The sequence below is a fragment of the Aythya ferina genome, assembly GCF_964211825.1.
Source record: "Aythya ferina genome assembly, chromosome: 4".
NCBI classification, from domain to species: Eukaryota; Metazoa; Chordata; class Aves; order Anseriformes; family Anatidae; genus Aythya; species Aythya ferina.
The window spans coordinates 15,684,287-15,705,369 of NC_140300.1; the positions used below are offsets into that span (position 1 = coordinate 15,684,287).

A 21,083-nucleotide genomic window follows, 5' to 3' on the forward strand; every position below is an offset into this window, starting at 1 on the left:
TAATAAACAGTTTGTATGTAAGAGCTATTCATAAGCGATGACCAACTCAGTGTTTCTTTTCTTCATGCCTCCATCTTGCTGGTTTTTTTGTTGTTGTTGTTTTTTATTGATGCTGCTTGTTTGTTTTTTTTAATTCAACCAAGTTTCAAGACAGCCCCCCTGCAAAAAGCGTACAACCTTTCCGAAATGCTCAGCTTTCAGGATCATTGTATGACATGACAGCTGATAAAACATTATTTGCTATTGCCTCAAACTCTGTAATTGACATGCTTTCAAAGAAATAATTAAATTTAACTTACCTCTGGCCCAGCGAACAGGATAAAGATGCTTCCAAAGAGATCCAGTTTTAGCCAACTGTGACCATTCAGTGCTTACTTGACTACACTGACATAACTCTTGGGGGTTAAGGTAACTGAAAATGGTCACCATTACTTCAGGAGGAAGATTAGTAATATTTGTGGTGTGCCCTGTTACTTCAGTTTCTGAAATATAGAAAGTTTGTGTTAAGTAAATCCTCATAGCTTTAAATAATAACGATGTAACTACATTTTGACTACATCAATGAAAAACGTATTAAAGTGTTTAAAACAATTGTTTGATAAAAGAAAAGAAGAAAACAGGTGTTGTTTTGTCTTTAAAAAGCTTCCTCTTTAATACCACCTTCAAAAAAAAAAAAAAAAGCTTAGTTTTCTGTTTGCCATTTTCCCAACTGGCTAGTTCTTCCCCCGCCCCGCAACTCTGATCCCACAAGACTCCAAGAAAGCCCTAGACAAAAATAAACTGCTCATACTCTACCACAGCAAGATAGCAAATACTGCTTTCATAACTGGAAAGCTTTAAAAATATGCCTTATGTCATACATGATATATATACCTGCTTTGCCAGATTCCCAATAAATAGTATCAGCACACAAAGTCTGCCAGCTGGGCCCACTCTCACTGAAAGCACTCAACCTCTTGACTGGGACACAGCAAGAAATCCATACTTAGCTGTTTGTAGCTGTCTTTTTTATTTCAAGCTTTAACTGGAAATATAAGCAATTAAGGTGGCACTAAATATTAGGTCAGACACTAAAAATCAACTACTATAACCTATACTTTAATGGACAACAGCAGGAACCATCTCCAATAGCTCTCCTGTATTGCCACGGTACCTAAAGATCTGTAAACTAACATATTTAGTGCTTTGGCTAGATATGTGTTTTTGTTTCTTTTTGCTGTTTTAGAGATTTTTCAATGCCTTGTACAAAGTCAAATTACTTGAGAAAAAAAAAATATTTCCAAAATGTTTTTAGGAGTCCTTAGAAATAGCAGATTTCACGTACTTTGTGTCCTAATTTGTAAGACTTTACTGTGAGACACGGATCAGGTTTCTCTTCTTTGCAGAAAAGCTTCAAAGGTAACCATAACAAAAATAATTTGCCCTATCGTAATCTGTTACTACTTCAAAAACAAAGATGTGTAACTCCAGTTTCAATTGATGAATCAATGTATTCATCTGGATACCTGGCAAGTCATTGCAGACACTACAGGGTATTTCACACTAAAATTCCACTACAACTGCACACTACAGCTGTGATATTTTCTTCCTTTTCTAAGAAGGAAAAATACATTCCACTTTCCCTAAAGTCTAGAACACAGCTGTTGCAGAGTTGGTACTGTCCCAAAACTGCAATTCCAGCTAGACATAATAGCAAGCAAAGCCATAAAGCTACTTTTGTCCTATTCAGTTGTTCAGACTCAAACAGTATTTCACACCATAAACAGCAACGTTTTCTGAAGGCTTGACCTGAAGGGTAGAAAATAACCGGTTCAGTAGTTCAAAAGTCAAGTTTCATCAAAGAAATGGTTCCAGAACAGAGTTTTTCTGATGAGAGCGCCACACCTTATCAAAACCAAAGAGTAAGCTATTTGTCAGTCTCACCCCAGTATTACACTTCTGGTACATTAATCCTTCTTCCTTGGTACATTAACTCTTCTTCATTTGTTAAGAGTGAGAACAGTAAGCATGGAGGATGCAGGCTGTTTCAACAGTCAGAATACAAGCCTGAAGTGCACATCAGTAGCATTTATTCTAAGTTTCATCAGGAAAGGTAGAGTTAGATGAATGCAAATTAAACATCCACTTTCAGAATGCACATTCCATCTGACCTACTCACACACTGTACAGATTCATACCCTTGCACTAACTCCACAAACACAGCTCCTTCCTTTCCGATTCCCCAGATTAACTGTAAATATCGTTAGTTGACTAACTATTCTCTGTTACTAAACCATCAGTAAAAAAAAGCTTACAAAACAGGCCTGAAAAACAACTATTAAAGGCTGGGTCTGCAAACAGAAAACATAATTTTTATGAGAGCATGAAATTAAAATTCAAGTATTGTTTCTACCTGTTTATTGTATCAAGTATTATCACGGGAGGGAGGAAAGGGGAAGAAGTCTGAGAAAAGATAAACAGTATCAGATACAGTGATGTTTGCCAAAAGCCTGTATGATACAATAAGTCTTCACGTTTCAAAACTGTTTTGAAGAAATTTCTATTTTACAAAAATTATTTTAACTAAAGTACTGTACTGGTAGATATGCCACTGGTGTGGCTTTTTAGGCAAAAACTGCTTTCACTTTAATTAAATGCTTCACCTTGATCTGCCTTCTCATCCACAGAATACTTAAAGACCTTCTGAAGCTCTTCAGCTTGATTCCACTTACTAAGACCTCTGAATTCTGCAGCCTCCTTTTGTGAGCAGTGTTGTGCAATTACTTTCTTCTTAATATCTTTCAGTTCTTCATAAGTAAAGTATTCCATCAACATTGGCTGAAAAACCTAAAGCAAAAAAAAAAAAAAACAAGTGCCGTGCTGACACAGATCTACCAAGACAGAAATTTCCTGTTTCCATTCCTCCCCAAGCAAAACATGGCGTACGTAGATGGTCCTGTCCTTAGGTTCATTCCAGTTTTAAGTTCTAACCCTGTGCTTGCCAATGGGTCCCTAAAGAGCCTCAGGCATGCTGTTTACCTGTTTTCCCCAACAGAAAAGGGAAGTGACTAAACTAAGCAACTTATCAATGTACTCACACGCAATGCAAAGTGGCAAGGCAGAAAAAACATGAGGGAAGATTTCTCTTAGACCTCGGAAGATTTGTTCTCTCCAGAAGATGCTTCCCACTTTTTGGATACCCATAAATCATCAGACTGGCAGTACTAGTCTTTATGTCTCAAATATAGGTCAGAGGCTGTTTGGGAGTGTCAGTTTGAGTCATGAAGCACTGGTTTATAGGACTTCTTTTAAGTTTTGCTAGGCCATATGACAATTGCACTTTCTTTTGGACTTATACTCTTTCACATTTAGAAGTTATAAAACACGTACCATAATTTTAAGAGCGAATAGTATTTTAAAGCTTTTTTCCTTTTTTTTAAAGAAAAGGGAAGGAAGACTTTTTTTCTTTTTAATATTTTCACAGGTCTAGCAAGTCATAATAATGGTACCAAACTTACAATAATGCATTCTGTTTCTCTTACTTATTGTTCCCACAGTTTTACAATTTTCAGGCACCTTAATACTACATCATCTGTTCTTATAAATGGATTGTTTTATACTGTTAAACCATCTGTATGACAACATCATGAAACAAATTAAGCGCAATATCATGTTTAATACTGATGCTGTTCCTCTTTACCTGAGCCCTACTGTGATATTCTGGATACTTCATGTAACCAAACCCCTGCTTAAAGGTTATTTGTAACAAAAACAATTGCATGTACACATATGTATGTAACACAAACCTTGATTATCCCTCTCATTATATAATCATTTCAACTTTTCAGCAGTATTTTAATCCACCACCATCAGTCAAAAGGAGGCAATAGCATACCATGTGTCAAGTAACTTCCTGGTAAGCAGCTACACCTGCTGTGAACAAATTCCAGCCCCAGTGGACTTGTTACCAACTTTCAGAAGGACCAGGATTTCACCATAAACTTTCAATATATTCACTGTTCTAGAATGTGTCACATACCATTTACAGAACACAACAATGACACCACAGTTCTGAATGCAAATTGAGTTGTTTTTTTTTTTTCTCCACAATTCTGTTTTAATTATTATGCCAGTCTCTTAAGGCCTTTGTCTCCGCACAGTCATTTCAAACCACAAGGAAGATCAGCGTACTATTTGAGAACTACATACCTCCTCTTCCTCTTTCATATGAGGAAGGAAATCCCTGGTAAAGGCTTCCAATCTTTCCTTCAGCTGTTTCGCATAGTTTAGCTGTTCATATTCATTCTGAAAAGAAAGAAAAGACTTATCTAACTCTGTCCATCCATTCAGGGGTTGAACTATTAGACAAACTGGTATTTCAACACAAAGACCATGTATGCAGTACGTTCTGTGATGCTGTTTGCTGTATTTAGTGGTAAGAATGCGTTAACTTTAAGTTTCTTGACAAGCTGGCAGTCTGTATTGATCTGCTTCTAGGCAGAACAAAGTATTCCTTTCCTGCCCGATTCCAGTTTATTTTCTTATCAGATATGAATTAGCTTGTCTAATCATATTTTCACTTTAGAGCAAAGACCTGAAGCCTGCCAATCTACAGTCAAACCCGAAGTTCAAAGTAGTTAGACTAATTTAAATATTTGCATATTTTGCCCAAGAATTCTTCCAGAATATAGTAATTCCATTTCATCTTCTAACTGCATATATTTTACATAAGCTACTCTACTATCAAGCTTCAAAATTATAATCATAAATTATAGTCCTATGGGTTTTCCATGTATTTACTTTGTAAATACATGTACATGTATTTACTTTTGAAGTGGAAAGAACTTCAAAATAGAGATGTGACTTTAATATTAAATTTCTTCCAACCTCATCTATCAATTTATTAGCTTGTTCTTTGTGCCAGCAATAAGTTGGTTCTTTAGCCTGTCCCATAATTGCAACATACAGAAGTTCCTCATAGTTCTTACAGTAAATGTTGTAAGTTTTTCTTTTCAAGCTTCTACAACATTAAGAAACCCTATTACAGGAAAATCCTAAGCTATGAGTTTAAATCAAACTAATCGCAGAAAAAAAAGTTAAACAATTAACATATCTAAAGGAAGTTAGAAAAAGTCTTTTTTTCCATATAAGAAGTCAATACAAGCAACAGAATAACACTAACACCCTATTATAGAGGCTATAACACAAATCCAAATGTTCATTTTCTTTCTCCTTCACATTCCTTCATGTTCTAATTCATTAACGGAAACAAAACAAATTTTAACGTTTGATATTCAAGGAAAAAAATTATGTGCAAGATTCTAGTTCAAAAACCACTCTGGATATCAAATATGCTGTTGATTGATTACATTTTACTATTTTGCTTACTGAAATACAGAACATCTATACATTTCTAAACACCACATTATTAATGGCGACTGTAGTTCTTAAGAGTTAAGGAAGGGGGAGTTGAATTGTGTACCCTAGAGAAATGATACAACATGATCAAGATGAATTCCTCTCCAGCAGATTCCAACATGAAAAAGCCAGCTGGAGAAGGAACATGTGGAGTTACTCGAGGACTGGAACTCCAGCAGCATTACGGAGCAACAAATTACTGGCAGGAGTGCATTACTTGCCAACAGAATAAAACAATGCACTTTTTTCTCCCTAGGTCCTGTAATGATCTCCACTTGTGACAATAATACAGTTCTACGTGCCCCCCAGAAAAAATACCCAGGCTTTCCTAACAAGTTAATAAAAACTAGAGTTTCTAGTCAAACTGTTGCACCAAGTAGCAGAGCAGTCTTCATATCTGAAACTCTCACTCTGTCTCCAAGGTATCTCCAGTTATGCAGTGATGGACTTATCTCTATGCCACAAAATAGATCCCTGAGAATAGTTTTTACTAGAGGTTTAGTAACTGCAGTAAATGGCAAAAGAATTTCAGTTAGCAAGTGGAAAATCAAGTAATAACAGGTGTTTCATTTCTTCCTAATTTATTTTTAGAGAAAATTAAGAAAAGTTGAGGCAAACTAACATGTAATCACAGCACATTTTTCCTTAGGACAAATCCTTCTTAGAGTCTGCTTACCTTTACATTCTTTAACCCTTTCTCAAACAAGCTGAGCATCTCAGAGAGTTTGTTGTCCGAGTGCACGTTGTACACTGTCCGGCTCCGTTGCTGAAGCAAGCCAATGATACACTCATTTTCAATCTGCTCATGCATTTTGAATTCCTTGAACGTGGCATAGAGGGATTGCAGAAGAGCCCGGAAGTCATTGTTGTTGGAGAAGTTGGTCTTGGACAGCTAGGAGAAAGAAGAGCTCATAAAAATCAACAAACAAGAACATATCAAGGTCAAGTTAAACCATTAGAACAGGTATTAGATCCTGTTATTCATTGCTCCCATTACTTTCAACATAAAAGCTGAAAACCTTCTGTTATAAAGAAAATGTCAAAAATGAGATTTGAGTGAGCAGTTCAAGCAAGTCACTTCAAAGACATCAAAAATTAGGGTAATTAATGCTCTTGAAGCTTCCAATCTTCAAGCACAAGAGATAAAGATCACATATTCAAGTACATATATAGGAACACATCGTTTTTAATAAAAACTTCCCCATAATTTAGCTAATTGTTGCAACAGAATGTAATTTAAGACAACTTCTTCCAGACACAGGCAGAATTAATACTGGTACTTGAATAGATTAGCAAAGATTTCTAACATCCATGTATTAATATGACTTTGGGAACTATTTAGAGAATTAAGTATTTTAAACTTTATGGCTGACTTGTCATTTTTATTTTTTAACAAGAACTGACAAGATTTTCATGCAAAACCCTCAAACTCGTTTTTTTTTTTTTTTAAAACTCAAAAACTCATTACACATGGTTGTTTCACATATAGGTTTCTTCTTACAGTTCATTAAAACAGTAAGCCATCCACAGTCAATTCTTAACTCCCAAAGTAAGCTACCCAAACGGTTTTACTACCATGTTGTGCTCTGTGAATAAGGTTAAGTAAACTAAGGGATTTAATTGTGCAATTCTTTGATTTCCAGCAGCAACTACATAATTGTATTTCCCACTACAGGCTCTGAAAAAAAAAAACGAAGCTATAAACTTCAGAAACATTACAAGGAACTAATTACAAGATAACTGCAGAAGTTTCACAAGGCATAATGTATGCAATAATGTACACTTTGAGAAGAGTTTCTAATTGCCAAAAAGCAGATTACATTTAACCAGAAAAACGCTGAAGGCAACCCTCTCATTCCACAGGGATACAGAAAGCTTAAGACTGCAGTTAAGTAGCAGGGTAACTTTTAAAAAGGGAAGATTATCCTTGAAAGAGCGATGTTATTATAGCATTAATTTTAGGAAGCAAGAGTTGTATTTAAGGAACATAAACCAACCTTGGGAAACCCTGAAATAAACAGATGTAGGAAGATTTCCTGGCAGAAATCAAGGCAACCTCCCCAGCCTGGCAGCTAACCAAAAGGCCCAGCCACTTCCCGAGGTCTGTGTGCAGGTGCTCGCTGATAAGGCTGTTATCAGCCCTGGAGTTCACCTTACGTATGGCACAGAAGGAAGACTGAGTTTTAGCCGGGGCATAAAAACTGCATTAGCTGTTTGTACAGGTTTCCCATGGACTGAGAGCCGACAGATCAAGACAGCACAAAGACCTAAGTTACACGGTAGCCGTTTTTACATACGCACATGCAGACACAGTCATCATAAACTGCATTTTCAAACTGCGTTTTCCTTTGGTGAAAGTTAAAAAAAAAAATATATGGTATTTTTCCATTCTTATGTCTTATTCTGTGTGTGGCTTCAAGAACCACAGCCCAGAGCAGTACACAGAGCAAGCATTCTACAAGCAAAAATATTTTAATTCAATTCAGAAAACAACCAACTGAAGTATTCCAGAAGTGTTTTGGTCACAAAAAGAAAAAAATCCCAAAATTAAGATTTTTGTTGGAAATGGGAAACAGACACACATTTTCATATACTACCTTCATACCTCAATGCTAACCATGAGCTGTGACTCCCCAAACACCAATCACTCAGGAAACAGACCAAACGAAGGCACTGACCCGTTCTGGCAGCACAGCGTCACCTCCGGGCAGCCACAGCAGTGGCAGGGAAGAGCTGGAAACCCGCCAGTGCTTACACAACGCCCCAGCAGTCGTGCTGCCCGTACACTGCTGCGTGCTCTACTTGCACACAAGCAAAGCAACAGCCATTAGGAAAATGCACTGACTTAGCCTCAGCTGAGATCAAAAATAGGGTAAAATTAAATCTTTTTCAGTATCTTTCAGACCAGCTACCAACAGGTCACAATTGACCTTTCTGTTTGTGATGCTGTGTCTGGATATATTCCTCACCTTCAGCCATTTTTTCACTCTGACTTAAGTGATGGTGCAGCTTGCTTTCTGATACAGTATTTCCCTTCACTAAGGACTGTCTCAAACTGTTCATTCACCCCTTAAGGATGCACAATACCTGCAGTCAGTCCCAAGCACCCTTTTCCCCAAGAATCTTACTCATTCCCAAAAGCTTAGCCTTTTGACTGATGTAAACACTGAGACAAGACTGATGAAGTGTGCAGCAGGAGGATTAGAGATAAATGGATTTTGCTGGTGGGTACAGGAAAAAAAAAAATCACAAGTTTGGTTCTGATACAAAATAGTTATCTTCTTGTACTCCTGACTCAAACGTTTTCAACAGAAATACTTCTGCTGTACCTATTCACCATCATCAGCAAACTCAGAATAAACAAAGAATCCACTTGTGCATTCAATTTAAGAGTTCCTATCATAAGTGTCTTGTTAGAGAAGCCGCTGTAACGTGAAATACCTGCATACCCTGCTCCTCTGCTACCGGGACTTCCAGCAGATAGCCAAGAGATTAAGAACTATGGAGAGGATGTCGAAAGCTTAATGACTCTACTTGAATCAGCAACTGGTACATTAAAAAGGTCAGCTGGAGCTGAAGAAAGCTGGCTTTTCAGAGGCCAGGTAGCCTAGCAACAAAGTCACTCGGTCAGATCTGCAATTTCATTACCAGGCCTGATGAAGTCTTACGAGGGGCACCAAGAGCATTAGCAGAGGGCAGCTGCTCCTCCCCAAGGCCCGCATTTCGCCAGCTCTAGGCGAGGGAAAAGCGGTGCAGAAGTTGTGCAGTGCAAGAAGGAAACTGCCTCCCCAGGCTCAGGCAGACAATCCTAAGGGAGCAGCAGGGCGGAGGACATGGCCTGTATTATATTTGCTGACTGGATAAAGATACAAAGCACAGTACGTGTGAGATCCCTGAGCTGACTTGCACCACTAAACTGATTAGCGCTGCTGCAGGTATTAGGGTTATCTGGGAGCTTGCTGTCCTTCCAAACACATTACATTTAAACAAGTCCACGTTTGTAAGTCTTAGACTGAGCCAACAGCACGTCTGATATGGGGTTTGCAACACAAGCTAGTTCAGGAGCAGTATCACAGACACCAAAGAGAAATTCCTGGTGCCTCCCAAGGCCTCGTCCTGGAGCTCCAGAAGACAGCCACCAGACAGAGCACTGGGACAAGCAAGGGACAGTGCCAGTCACTGCCACCTCTGCTACAGTTCACTCTGCTCTAAGTGTACGAGCAGCCAGCAGCTCTAAAAACTAAGTGCAAACTTGATTTTTAATTTCAAGCTCTTAAAAAGAGATCTGTCAAGTTATCACCTCTGCTTCCTGAATACTGTGGAAGATGCATCAGTAAATCAAGGGCAGCTGCAGTGCCAGCAGTGAGAGGAAGCATGGGGTCACAAAACGGACTTCCAAATCCCAGCACAGCACGGAGACAGACATGCTAACATAAGAGCGGTATTCTCCTCTAAAGTTCTTTGTATCTAAATTGTCAATTTATGTTTTTTTTACAATGTAAGATACTTAAAACAATGACTGAAATAAAATCAGAAACGCAGGCTTTCCAGCGATGCTGAAAAAGATGTGTACTAAGATTACGAAAAAGTAGAATGTAAAACTTCCTGCCATCAACTCAAGACCAGGTAACTCCATCCTCCCTTTGCAGGAAGACATTAACACTAAATTAGGTGATCACTTAATTAACCTAATTTTTTAAACCTTAAATTACTCAAAGAATCGCACACGTGGTAGAGATCCTTGTACCTCAGGCACACATTTTAGGCAAGAGTCCGACTCCCTGAGCCCACAGAGCCACTAACACACTCAAGATGAGCACACAGAGACACAGCAAACAAGCGCCCTTCCTTGCAGTAAGCTGCCATCTCGTGTTTGTGCTCCAAGAACAAGATGACGATACCAGCAAGCTTAACTGTGATTGCTATTTATACAGAGCTTCATGTTCACGACACTCAACTGAAGGGAATTCAACAATCAACTCTTGCACCTCTTTTGTATCTCGAGGGTTTTCACTAAAAAACACTTTGTCAAATGAAAACAAAGGTACTTCCAGCCACAATGGATGGATCTTGGGAATAAATAGGCTCAGAACCACTCCATTTGCACAGTAACTGTCACTGAACAAAACACCGTATTTAGTTTCCTCCTGAAAGCATTTTACATATTCATCAATAAATACACAAAGGTGTCTTCCTATAAGAAAATTCACATTTCTGAGAAGTGAATTTACTGCAAGTTAGCTAAAACAGTGATTTCCTAATATTTATGCCAAAAATATGTTTAATGAGCAGAGGTTTGCTTCCTTAAGAACATCCACGCACACGATCAACAGGTAAGGAGAAAAGTAGCAAACAGGAAGAAGTAAGAAGTATGCTGCTCTTACCGGACTAGCCCAATGATAAGCAAAGCCTATATTCTGTGCAAACTTTTCAAGTTACAAGTATCTTGCTATATTCTCAACTACAGGCTGGAAAATTAAAAAAAAAAAAAACAAAACTGAAGAAAGAACAGGAAAGGTCAAATTGCCTTTCTACTCTGCCCAAAGGTTTTACACATTTGAGGTAGAACTTCTAAGATTAAAACTAAAAGTTCACCAAACACAGTTTCATACAAAGGCTTTCCCCATCAGTACCCAAAACTCCTCAACAACCTTTAACCTTAACAATTCAGTTGGGAATAACAACAAAAAGATAATTTAGTCTTTTTCCCCTTTTTCATGCATCACCACAGTAGCATTTTTAATAGCCCATTCCCATACATTTTTATTTTCATGCGTAATCGCTGTGCTTAAGACTTATAGAAACAGCCGATTGGCTCTGGTGTTGAAATACAAAAATAGTAAATATTCCTGATGATCAAAGCAGAGCAGATTTCTACCACTCAGATTTAAAAACTCACTAAATATAGTAAAATTTTCATTGTTCAGCAGACAGACCACTGATATAAAAGCTAACATTTTTAAAACAGAAAAGTCATAGGGGAAAAAAGAGCAGCACAGCATTACCAGGCAGCCACAAGTTTTCACTCCTGCATTTTTAGGTATTACCATTTCACATATGCAATAGCACTAAAACTGAAAGGACAGGAACTTGGACTCTGCGGAGATATTATCTCTGTTTTATGAGGAAGAAAATGAAGGGTCAAAGACCAGAACAAGGTGTGCCTGTATCAATACACAGAGCACGTGGTTTCAGGTTATACTTAATCCACCACAAATTAGGGGGTGGGATGGAGGAAGAAACACCCAGAAGCAGCAGCCTTGTCCATGCTTCCAGCTGTACCTCCCTACCCTTTACCTGGAATGTGCTCCAGCAATTACACAGCTGCAGGATGAACCTGATCACTTTACCCATCAGCAGCACACGGTGCCTCTTCAGCAGGTTCCTTTCTCACCTGGTCAGGGCTCTAGGCTGAGCGACAGCCTGCAATGACATCCAGGTACATCAACATCTGTCTGAGACCACAAGGAGTTTGGTTCTTGAACTTAGCTAAACTACTTCACAATCCAGCTTTTTTGATGTATAAAGACTTAATTCAGAAGACTCATACAGGTTTTGTTGCTGTTTTTTAAACTCTGGGTGCTTTTCTTAGCTGTGGGTCTACCCAAATTAAGAGTAATCAGTACGGCAGGACAGGACCAGGACCTGGCCCAGCCCGTGGAGGGACTCATGAAGAAATTTAAAACTTCCAAAAGCTCCTAACTTGTTTTCTAGGTAATCCTGTCCTCCATGCAATCTCATCAGTTGTTTTGTGGCTTAAAGAAAACCTTAAAATAGCATTTGGGGGACCCACTGCATTACCACAAACATTAAGGGTCATTTTATGGATAATTTTCCCCTCCAAGAGCACTAGCAATGGCACAGGTAAAGTCTTATATTCTGTATTTTGAAAGGCTGTGGTCAAGCTGATAAATGCCAAGCATGAGAGAACAGTGGATCTAGAAAAAATAAACTGAAATATTTTCACTTTTATTGAGGTCTTCTACCTCTCTCTCATGTTACAGACACAATCCATTTCTGCCACTGAATACCTGTAGGAAAGTTTTGGGCTCATGAAGGACTTTTCACAAAGACCTAAGCAACTGTGCAGCACTGCACCAGAATTTTCAATGAGGCAGCTGCTATGAGTGTCAGACCTCCTCAGGGACTTGAGCAGAACACATGGCCAGGGAAGCAGAGGTAAGATCATCTGAGCAATTTCCGCAAGAGAAGCTCTACCAGGCACAATGAGATATTCACGTATTCATCAAGGTTGCAGAGATGAACCCAAAGAAACACCAAAGAAAAGTCTAGTGAAGACATGAAACACATGTGCCTCATATGAAAGTACAATCAACACCTGCAATGATGTTATTCAGTTGTGTAGCAGCATTTCTCATGCACATTTAATATTCCTTGCAAGATTTTTCCTTTTTTGTATTCTCACACAGGTAGATTCCTACTTAGCCACAGCCTTTTGTCCGTCTGTCTGGGACTTCAGATACTCCCAAGGGTGAAACAAAGCTAGCCTCAAGGCTCCCCTCCATGCCCTCACTGCAGTAACTCAAACCACAGGCACAGCAAAAATACCTTTGCTTCTCTGCACCAGCCTCACTGCAATGTCCTAACACAATCGAACATTGGCACTGAAAAAAAAATCATTTTAGGTATGCACTGCAAAAACAAGGAGAGCCATCCCTCTCTGAAGAATTACAGCTTACACTATATTTAATCAACTATTTCAGAAATTATAAAGCATACCCTCAGGTAAGTGCATGCCACCTGTATGAACACCGGCACATACTAATTACAGTTTCTAGCTTTTTTAAGGCATCAGTTTGAGGTTTTCTGTGGTTTTTTTTCCTGTTTTTTTTTTTTGTTGTGTGTTTTTGTTTGTTTGTTTTTCTTTTTTTGATGCCACGGAATAGAAAAGGAAAAAATTGTTGTTGCTTAAAACAGAGAAGGGCAAAGGTGAGTTGTTGCTGTTCTCCACAGCAGGCTAGAACACAGGACAAAAGATCAGAGCTACACATGAAGGGTGAACAGAAAACTTTCTTTTACAATTTGAGGGCAAAAATAGGTGCTAAGCAATTACCCGGGGAAAAAACCTGCTACTGCGTCTGGCATAAGAAAACATCTGGGGATAGCTTATAATAGCGAAAGAGAGAGATAAAGAGGAGAAGCATCCAAGAGGTAAGAAAAAACTTTTCACTAAAGAAATAATAGAGATAGAAGGGCTTGATGAAGCAGCAGGATCTAAAAGAGGAGTAAAATTATTCAGGCCTGAAAAGACTCACTTCAACTCCAAACACAGATGTCCCTCATTTAAATCTCCTTTGGCACTTTACTTAAAATGCATTTGCTTTAAAAGCAGTTATTTAAAACATATTGTCATTTTCAGATCCATCTTCAAAATGTTCTTCTGCATGAAGAATTAGACCGAGGCTGTTATTTCCCAGTAGACACAGCACGAAGTTACCGAACTATTCAGCATCTAACAGCTAGGACAGAAAGAGGGCTGGGGGAGTCTGATGAAATAGTTCGAGGCATGGACAGCAAATTTTTCACACATCTCTGGACGCTAACATGGAGGCTTAATTCCCTTCCACCTGCCTGCAAGGCCCAGCTAACTGACCATTTGCAACTTATTAACACTAACCATCCTAATTAGCCATTTACTTGTTCTAAATCTAGGTAAGAATGAAAGCAGGTTCCCAGTGCATCACAACGTTAATTGGTAATAACTGAATACTGTGAATTTCTAAATCAACACACGCTAATTGCCATTCATTTTCCACCACTCCTTCAATGTATCCAAATCCCTTTTCAGTGTTTCAGAAAAACCAAAAGCTTTACTATTATTATTATTTTATTAGAAACAGACTTATCTTCACAGAACAGTCATTCTGTTCTTAGGGATATCTGGCAGAAATACTTTTCTGGCTTTGAAATGGAAAGTCAAAATGTTAATTGTTTAATGTTTCAGCCCCCCTGCTGCCATAAAAAGCACAGTCTTGTGTGGTCACCTAATTCCCCCATCAATGCTTTACAACATCAATTCAACTTAATCCAGGAGTATTTTTCCTCTCCCCAAATGGTTTATCTGTAATATTCTTACTGTAAGAACATCACAAATACAACATTTAAAAACGGTTTGTTCCCTTCAGCAGAGCCCCAAACTTGCGAAGTAGAGAAGTGACTGAAGCATGGTAGAAAGCTATTGAAACACACACAAAAGGTGAAAGAAATTGGAGTTATCAAAAGGAATAATTATTAGGAAATGAAGAGAGGAACTTTTAGCTATAGAGACGTTTAGAAAAGAATCCTACAAAACCAGCCAAGAACATAACACCGCTGGTAACAGAACAGGATTTACAATATAAATAAGGACTCACAAGTAGCAGAGGGCACAAAAAGAACAGCAAAAATGTCAATACAGACAGATTTTAAAAAATTAATACCATCTATACACTTAAATATACGATTTAACAGGAAAGGCAGAAAGATGACAACAGAAAAACTGTCATCTTAGCTGTAGCCTTCAGAAGGAAGATCAGACAATATTTATATTGACAGGAACTAACTTTTAAGAAACGGTCAGAAATGTAGGCTAGAAAACAAAAAGACTAGTTAAATCTTGAAATAAGTTCTATGTATTCAACTCAGCAGAACAAAACAATAGACCCAAATTTCCCAGAAGAACCAGCCAAAGCAATTACTGAACCATTAGAAGTAACAGCTGAGATCTTCTGCAGAGAGGGCAGATCGCAGAAGACCGAAGTCAGGCAAACCTAGGAAAAACCCTAGATGTTTCTGCTCCAACACCCAAAGGTTGCACAACGCAGCGGAGCTGCTGGAGCAGATGTTTACTCCTGCAAGGGCGAGCCCTGTTCTCTCCTCCCATACCGCCAACCTGGCTCTGGAGCTCGTCTGACCTCTTAGCGAGCCAGTTTTACTGAGCTGCCTTTCGCTTGGGTGAGCTCGCTGCTCATCAAGGGGCCAGACAAGCAATAATTAACCCTTCCCAAAGCAGCTAGCCGTCACCTCCATTTGCTCACTGTACTGAATCTCACACTAATTTTGTGAGGCAGTGAGAAAGATTTCAGAGCAAGTTACCCATCAGCGCCACGGCATTACAGCATTCAGGCCATGACTATGCTTCCTTTCACTAATACAGCCTGAGTTTGCTGGGTTATTTATCAGGTTCATCTCAGGAAAGCCTGAACGCACCCTCTGCTTAGAAAACATGCTCCAGCTGCAAAACCACCAGGAGACAACAGTTTGAAATCCCACCCAGCGATACCAGGTGTCTCATCTGGGGTAGGCTCAGCCAAAATTTTATTCCAAGTGTGCATCTAGAGCAGTCACTATTTCAGTAGCCTGGAACTTGAATTAACAACCAGATTCTTTTTCAGTACGGAATCTGATTTCCTTTTGGTAAGATAACCAATCTTCTCAGGAGGAAGATGATACGATACACATTACAGGCCATGATTTCTCTATTTTTCGCAGCTTGTTTTGCTTTACAGCCTTTCAGCAAACTAACACAGCGCACAGGAAACCGCATGGCAGCTCAAGCACCTGGCAGTAGTGCTCTGAAAACAGCGACCGATGTTTACAGCTAAAGCAGAATGGGATTTTTAACACCTAATCGGCAGCGATCTCTGCTGCCTCGTGACAGGACACTTTCAGCCACGGCGTGGAAAGGGAGAAAGCTGCTAAAAACACGATCTGCAAGTGGTGCATCCACAAGGTCATAACACAGCCACAGAAATGGTTTCTGCTGGACACCAACATGCTGATGGGGATAACTGCAAACTGCTACGGATCTGAGAGTTCTCAGACAGGCATGGGGTTACAGGGAAGGCCAAAGCAGGCATGCAGCTATTAGAAAAGACTGCAGAGCACCATATTCAACACGCATCAGCTCTACTCAACACCAGCAGCAACTCATTTTGCACAACACATTTCAGGCAGATGTAGACGTAATTAGGCTGAGGTTTCCCAGTAGCTCACGCCAATCTAGCTGCTGCCTGCCACGGTCCCACCCTCTCTGCCTTGCGTTGGCTTCAGTGCTCATCTGACAAGCTCTCACTGGCAACACAACATCAGCAGAAAAATTACCCCGCTTAAAAAAAAAAAAAAATGTTTTCTGCCAGCTTAGAGCCTTTGTGAGTCACTAAGCGCCGATGGGAGCAAGGGAGGCACGGCCTCAGCAGCAGCCAGATAGCTTGCAGTGTCGCGGGCAGCAGCGAGGAGAGCTGACAAAAGCAACAAGTTCGCTGAGGGGCAGCCAGCGTGAGCCCCACATACGGCTGGGTGCCTCGGTTTGCTGTCCAGAGAGCAGGTAACTCCGATGGGGGCCGTGGCTACGATTTATAACTACCTTCCTGACAGCAAAGAGCAGTTCACTAGAGATAGGCAAACACTATCAGCTCTATTTGTAGCAAAGATGATGTCAGGCGTTACGAAAACCATTTTCACTGTAGGGACTGTTACCCTAGCACTCCTCTCCCTGTAGGGGCGTGCTTCCCCAAGGACCTACCAGGCCACGTGACAGACGCGAGAGCTTTGTGGGTTTCCTTACAAAACAGAATTTTGGTTATTCTTACTACGCAAGTCCCGGGCGCTGTGTTCAATGCAGCTGAAATGGCATGTAGGAATGCAGCAAAAGCAGGAAGAAATCATTGCTAGCACCAGTAAAGAGACAAGGATAACTTTTAAAGAGACACATCAAACTTCTTAACGTGTCTGATTCCCTCTTCTGCCTCACACCAAGTTCTGGAAGAACAAAATAAACTGCAGCTCTCACTCCTCACCTAGTATTTAAGGTACCTGGTTACTCTACCCATCAAAAACCTTAGAGTTGATGCCCTGATAAGCACAGATGCACCCATCTCACCCTCACTAACATTTGGGGGAATTTACTACACTGAAGAACTAACCTGACAGCCACTATTTAACACCACACAGGGCACATGAGGATCGGTAGGTAATATATAATTCACGAAATTAAAGACCACTCAAGGGCAAACTAAATTTACAAAGCGCATGGCTTTACAGATTATAATTGACATGTAAGCAGAACTAATGTCTCATCTAATTACATCATCTCAATCACACGAGGGAAGTCAAACAGATCACAGATTTTTTTCTGATGCAAAGCTAGCGTTACTCAAACACAGAGGTCATGGGCCAGGCACGGCCTTCAAGCTCTGAAACGGGGTTAAAGGATGCAAGATTGAACACTTCAAAAATATACATACACACATAAATCCCCATGGCTACGTTTCTTGAAAAGAAAAAGGAAGCAAGCAGACTCCTGTACGTTAAAAAAAATTAGAAAGATGAGAGATTATGTTTACTGCAGACTGGGTAGTTTTATCAAATTTGCTAATATTTAAGAAAGCTAGAATTCTTGCCCAGGTAGTTTTACTTTCAGCAAGTAAAATGTAGTAAAACGTCATGGTAAATTTGATCAAAACTTTGTGGGAGGTTCAAAGTAGCAGACAAGCCTCTCTAGGGATCAGAAATCCAAGAGTATCAGCAAGTGACTACAGTACCTGGTGCTTCAAGCAAACCCTGTTCAGCCACTGTGAGCACCATGCTCAATACTGCAGCAGGGGGCAAGGGGAGAAGAGTCCCATGTGTTCACTTCCCTTCGTGCAAAGTCCCCTCTGTTAAGATATCAGACTTCTGTGCAGCCACAGATTAAAACCAAAACCAACAAAACAACCCTGACCACAAACACCTTCGGAGTTAGCAACCTAAACAGGCCCAAAGGGGGGCCCGCTGAGCCCCGGGGCAGGACAGGGGGGCACGGGAAAGGGAAGGGAGGGCTCCCACGTCCTGCCTGCAGCAGTAAACTGCTGCACTGCTTCTTGTGTAACTGCTGCCTCCTTTTCAAGTGCCTGCTAGCCCACCTGGGTGTGCAAACAGCCACTTATACTCACAGATGGGAGGCACTACTTCTTTCCTTGGGGTGTTGGCTCTGAAGTATTTGCCTATAGCCTTTCATCGAATTTTTAGGGTTGGAAAAGCCCTCCAAGATGATCTGGTCCAACCACCCCTCTACCACTAGCACCCACTAACCCACGTCCCCAAGCACCAGGTCCAACCTTCCCCTAAACACCCCCTGGGACGGTGACTCCGCCACCTCCCTGGGCAACCCGTCCCAACGCCTGACTGCTCTTTCTGAGAGGAAATATCCCCTCATTTCCAACCTGAACCTCCCCTGGCACAACTTGAGGCCATTCCCTCTGGTCCTGTCACTGGGTACCTGCGAGAAGGGGCCGACCCCAGCTCCAACACCTTCCCCTCGGGCGCAGCAAGGCCTCCCCTCAGCCCCCTCCTCCCCACACCACACACCCCCAGCTCCTCACAGCACCAAACTTCTCCTCCCAGCACCACCCCAGCCCGCGCTGCCCAGCACGAAGCGCACAAACACCAACAAACCCGGGGGAAAACTCTTTTATTTCTCCCCCCCCACACACCCCAGCAGCACCCCGGAGGCGCTGAGGGCGCGCACCGACCCCCCGTGACGGGGCTGAGGGGGGGCGCTGAGGGGAGGCGGCGCGCTGACAGCTGCGCACTCTCCAAAAACCCCTCCGGGAGCGGAGCGGGGCAGAGGCCGGCCCCGCCCGGTCGCCGCCGCCGTTACCTTGTCGCAGTAGAGCCCGACGAGCTGCTTCATCCGCCAGTGCGGCGCCGAGAAGACGTCCACCTCCTCGGGGAAAGGAGCCATGTTCTCCCCATAGAGCCCCGCCGGCACCGGCGGCGCTAACGGCGGCGGCGGCGACACCCCCCCCAGCGCGCATGCGCGGGGAGGGAGGGTGAAGGGGGGGGAGAGGCGGGAGCGGCCCGGTGCCACGTGACCGCCGCCACCGCCCCGCTGCTGCCTCTGCTCGGGGGTGGGAGGCGCGCATGCGCAGTGGTGGTGGCGCGGCGGTGTGAGGCGGGGAGCGCAGCCTGGCCCCTTCATGGGGGGTGGTGGGGGCTGAGGAGGGGTCCTCGTGCGTGGGGTGTGGGGAGCTGTGTGCACAGCACGGCTGTCCCTCACCCCAAGGGTGCCTGTGCTGGAGGCACAGTGCCTGCTAAACACTGTGTTAAACTGGGGAGCAGGAGAAATTTCACTCTGCGTTGACATGCGATGAATAAAAATGTCCCCCCCGTCTTTCCCCCCCCCCAAAATGGAGTGGGTGACCAGATGTCCGTATGTAAGGAAAGGAAAAGTGTCCACAAAGGAATCGGTGTTTTGGGAGATGATGGACGTATCCCCCTCCAGGCTGCTGTGGGGAGCTTCTCCCAGCCCCTGGCAGTGGTGCCAGCTCGCAGCCCTCCATGCTGTCCTTGCTTCTCCTTGCTTCGTGTCGGAGGCAAAAGGAGCGGGAGCACCGGCCTTAGGTGCTTGTTCACTGCTATCAAAACAAAAGAAGCAGGAATGCTGGGCAGAATTGAGATTACACGTTAATTTAGCAAAAGGTGTTCATAACTGTTGAACGACCTGCCAGCGTGTAACCAACGTCCCCAAAATGCATTTTCAGCCGTACAGTACATGCAGCACAACTTCCTGGCTGAAACCTCCTCCATACAAAGTCAGTGGCGTATGTTTGATAGACTGAAAGCTGGCTAGGTTAAAAATCTAAGCAACTATTTGTAAACAAATTGAAACACTTTGAGCAAAGGCACACATACATCTTAGCCCAGTACTCCTCACTGTACTAATGCTCAGGAATAAAATGTGAAATCATTGGTAAAACTCGTAGATGATGAGGAGAGATCACGTGTTCAGGATTATCTAGATCACACAGCACACATAATCCTTTTATCTCTTTATCTACGGAAACGATGCTTAAGCAATTGCAGCACTGGGTGTTTCCTTTTCCATTCATCCTTTCCGCTTCCAAGAACTTTTGAGCATGTTGACCTACTTAGTCACATTTGACAAAGGTGCACAAATCTTGGAAGATTAAATTTGTGCAACTCTGGGAAAAAAAAAAATAGCGGTTACACAAGAGAAAGAAAGTAAGGCAAAACAGAGGCATTGTACAGCTGGCCAGCCAGCAGATGGTTGCATTTCCTTCTCGGCTAGTAAACACAGCTCTGATTTTGAGATGGTGTGTGAGTTTCTTGCAAAGCATGTCATAGCACACAAGAAAGCAGGGAGAGACTTGGGTTACTGCTGTAGGTAGAATTTATGAACCAAAGATGCAAGCCCTCAAGAAACAGAGGCTTGTGAACTTTGTTGCTTAGAGGAGCTTGCAATGTGGGCAATTTCAAGGTAGTATTTCAAAGCCTAAAACAGGAAATCACACAGAATTGGGGTTATTCTGCCAGCAGTTAATGCCTGAGTAATAGTAGGGGATTAACGCTCCCACCTGTTTGCCTCCCTTCTGCTGGAAGCTACCACTCCCATGTGGCAGAAATAACAAGAGAGAACGTGTCTATTCCTCATCTTCCAGGGATTCAGAACATAAATATTTGCTGAATTTCATGGTAGTTTGAGTTAATATTTGGTTTGTGAACTAGACTATCTCCAAGGCAGATGTGCTGTAAATTTTGCTGACTCTGGTTCATGGGCAGACTTCTCTTCTAGGAGAGAGGGACGGAGAGCAGGGGACAGTGATCTCCATCCAGTGTGCACTGCCAGAGTGTGGGAGGCAAGATTAAAAATGTGTATTTTTCATGGATGAGCTTAAGGGGAGACT

The 21,083-nt window shown here is 41.7% G+C and overlaps 1 protein-coding gene across 5 annotated transcripts in view; it reads right to left on the reverse strand.

Annotated features, from left to right (window-relative positions):
- Window positions 1-19,272, reverse strand: part of FBXL5 (F-box and leucine rich repeat protein 5) — a 35,765-nt gene extending 16,493 nt beyond the window's left edge. For 3 of the 5 annotated variants that reach the window (XM_084517109.1, XM_084517110.1, XM_084517108.1), the window contains exons 1-5: window positions 19,037-19,272; window positions 6,074-6,289; window positions 4,189-4,284; window positions 2,643-2,826; window positions 300-482 (exon numbers count right to left, since the gene is read on the reverse strand). In XM_084517109.1, the coding sequence (XP_084373235.1) occupies window positions 300-482; window positions 2,643-2,826; window positions 4,189-4,284; window positions 6,074-6,289; window positions 19,037-19,120 (763 nt within the window). In that variant the 5' untranslated portion in view covers window positions 19,121-19,272. The remainder of the gene's footprint in view (window positions 1-299; window positions 483-2,642; window positions 2,827-4,188; window positions 4,285-6,073; window positions 6,290-19,036) is intronic. The other 2 variants (XM_084517112.1, XM_084517111.1) reach the window with 1 other exon arrangement.
- Between the last annotated feature and the right edge of the window lie 1,811 nt (window positions 19,273-21,083).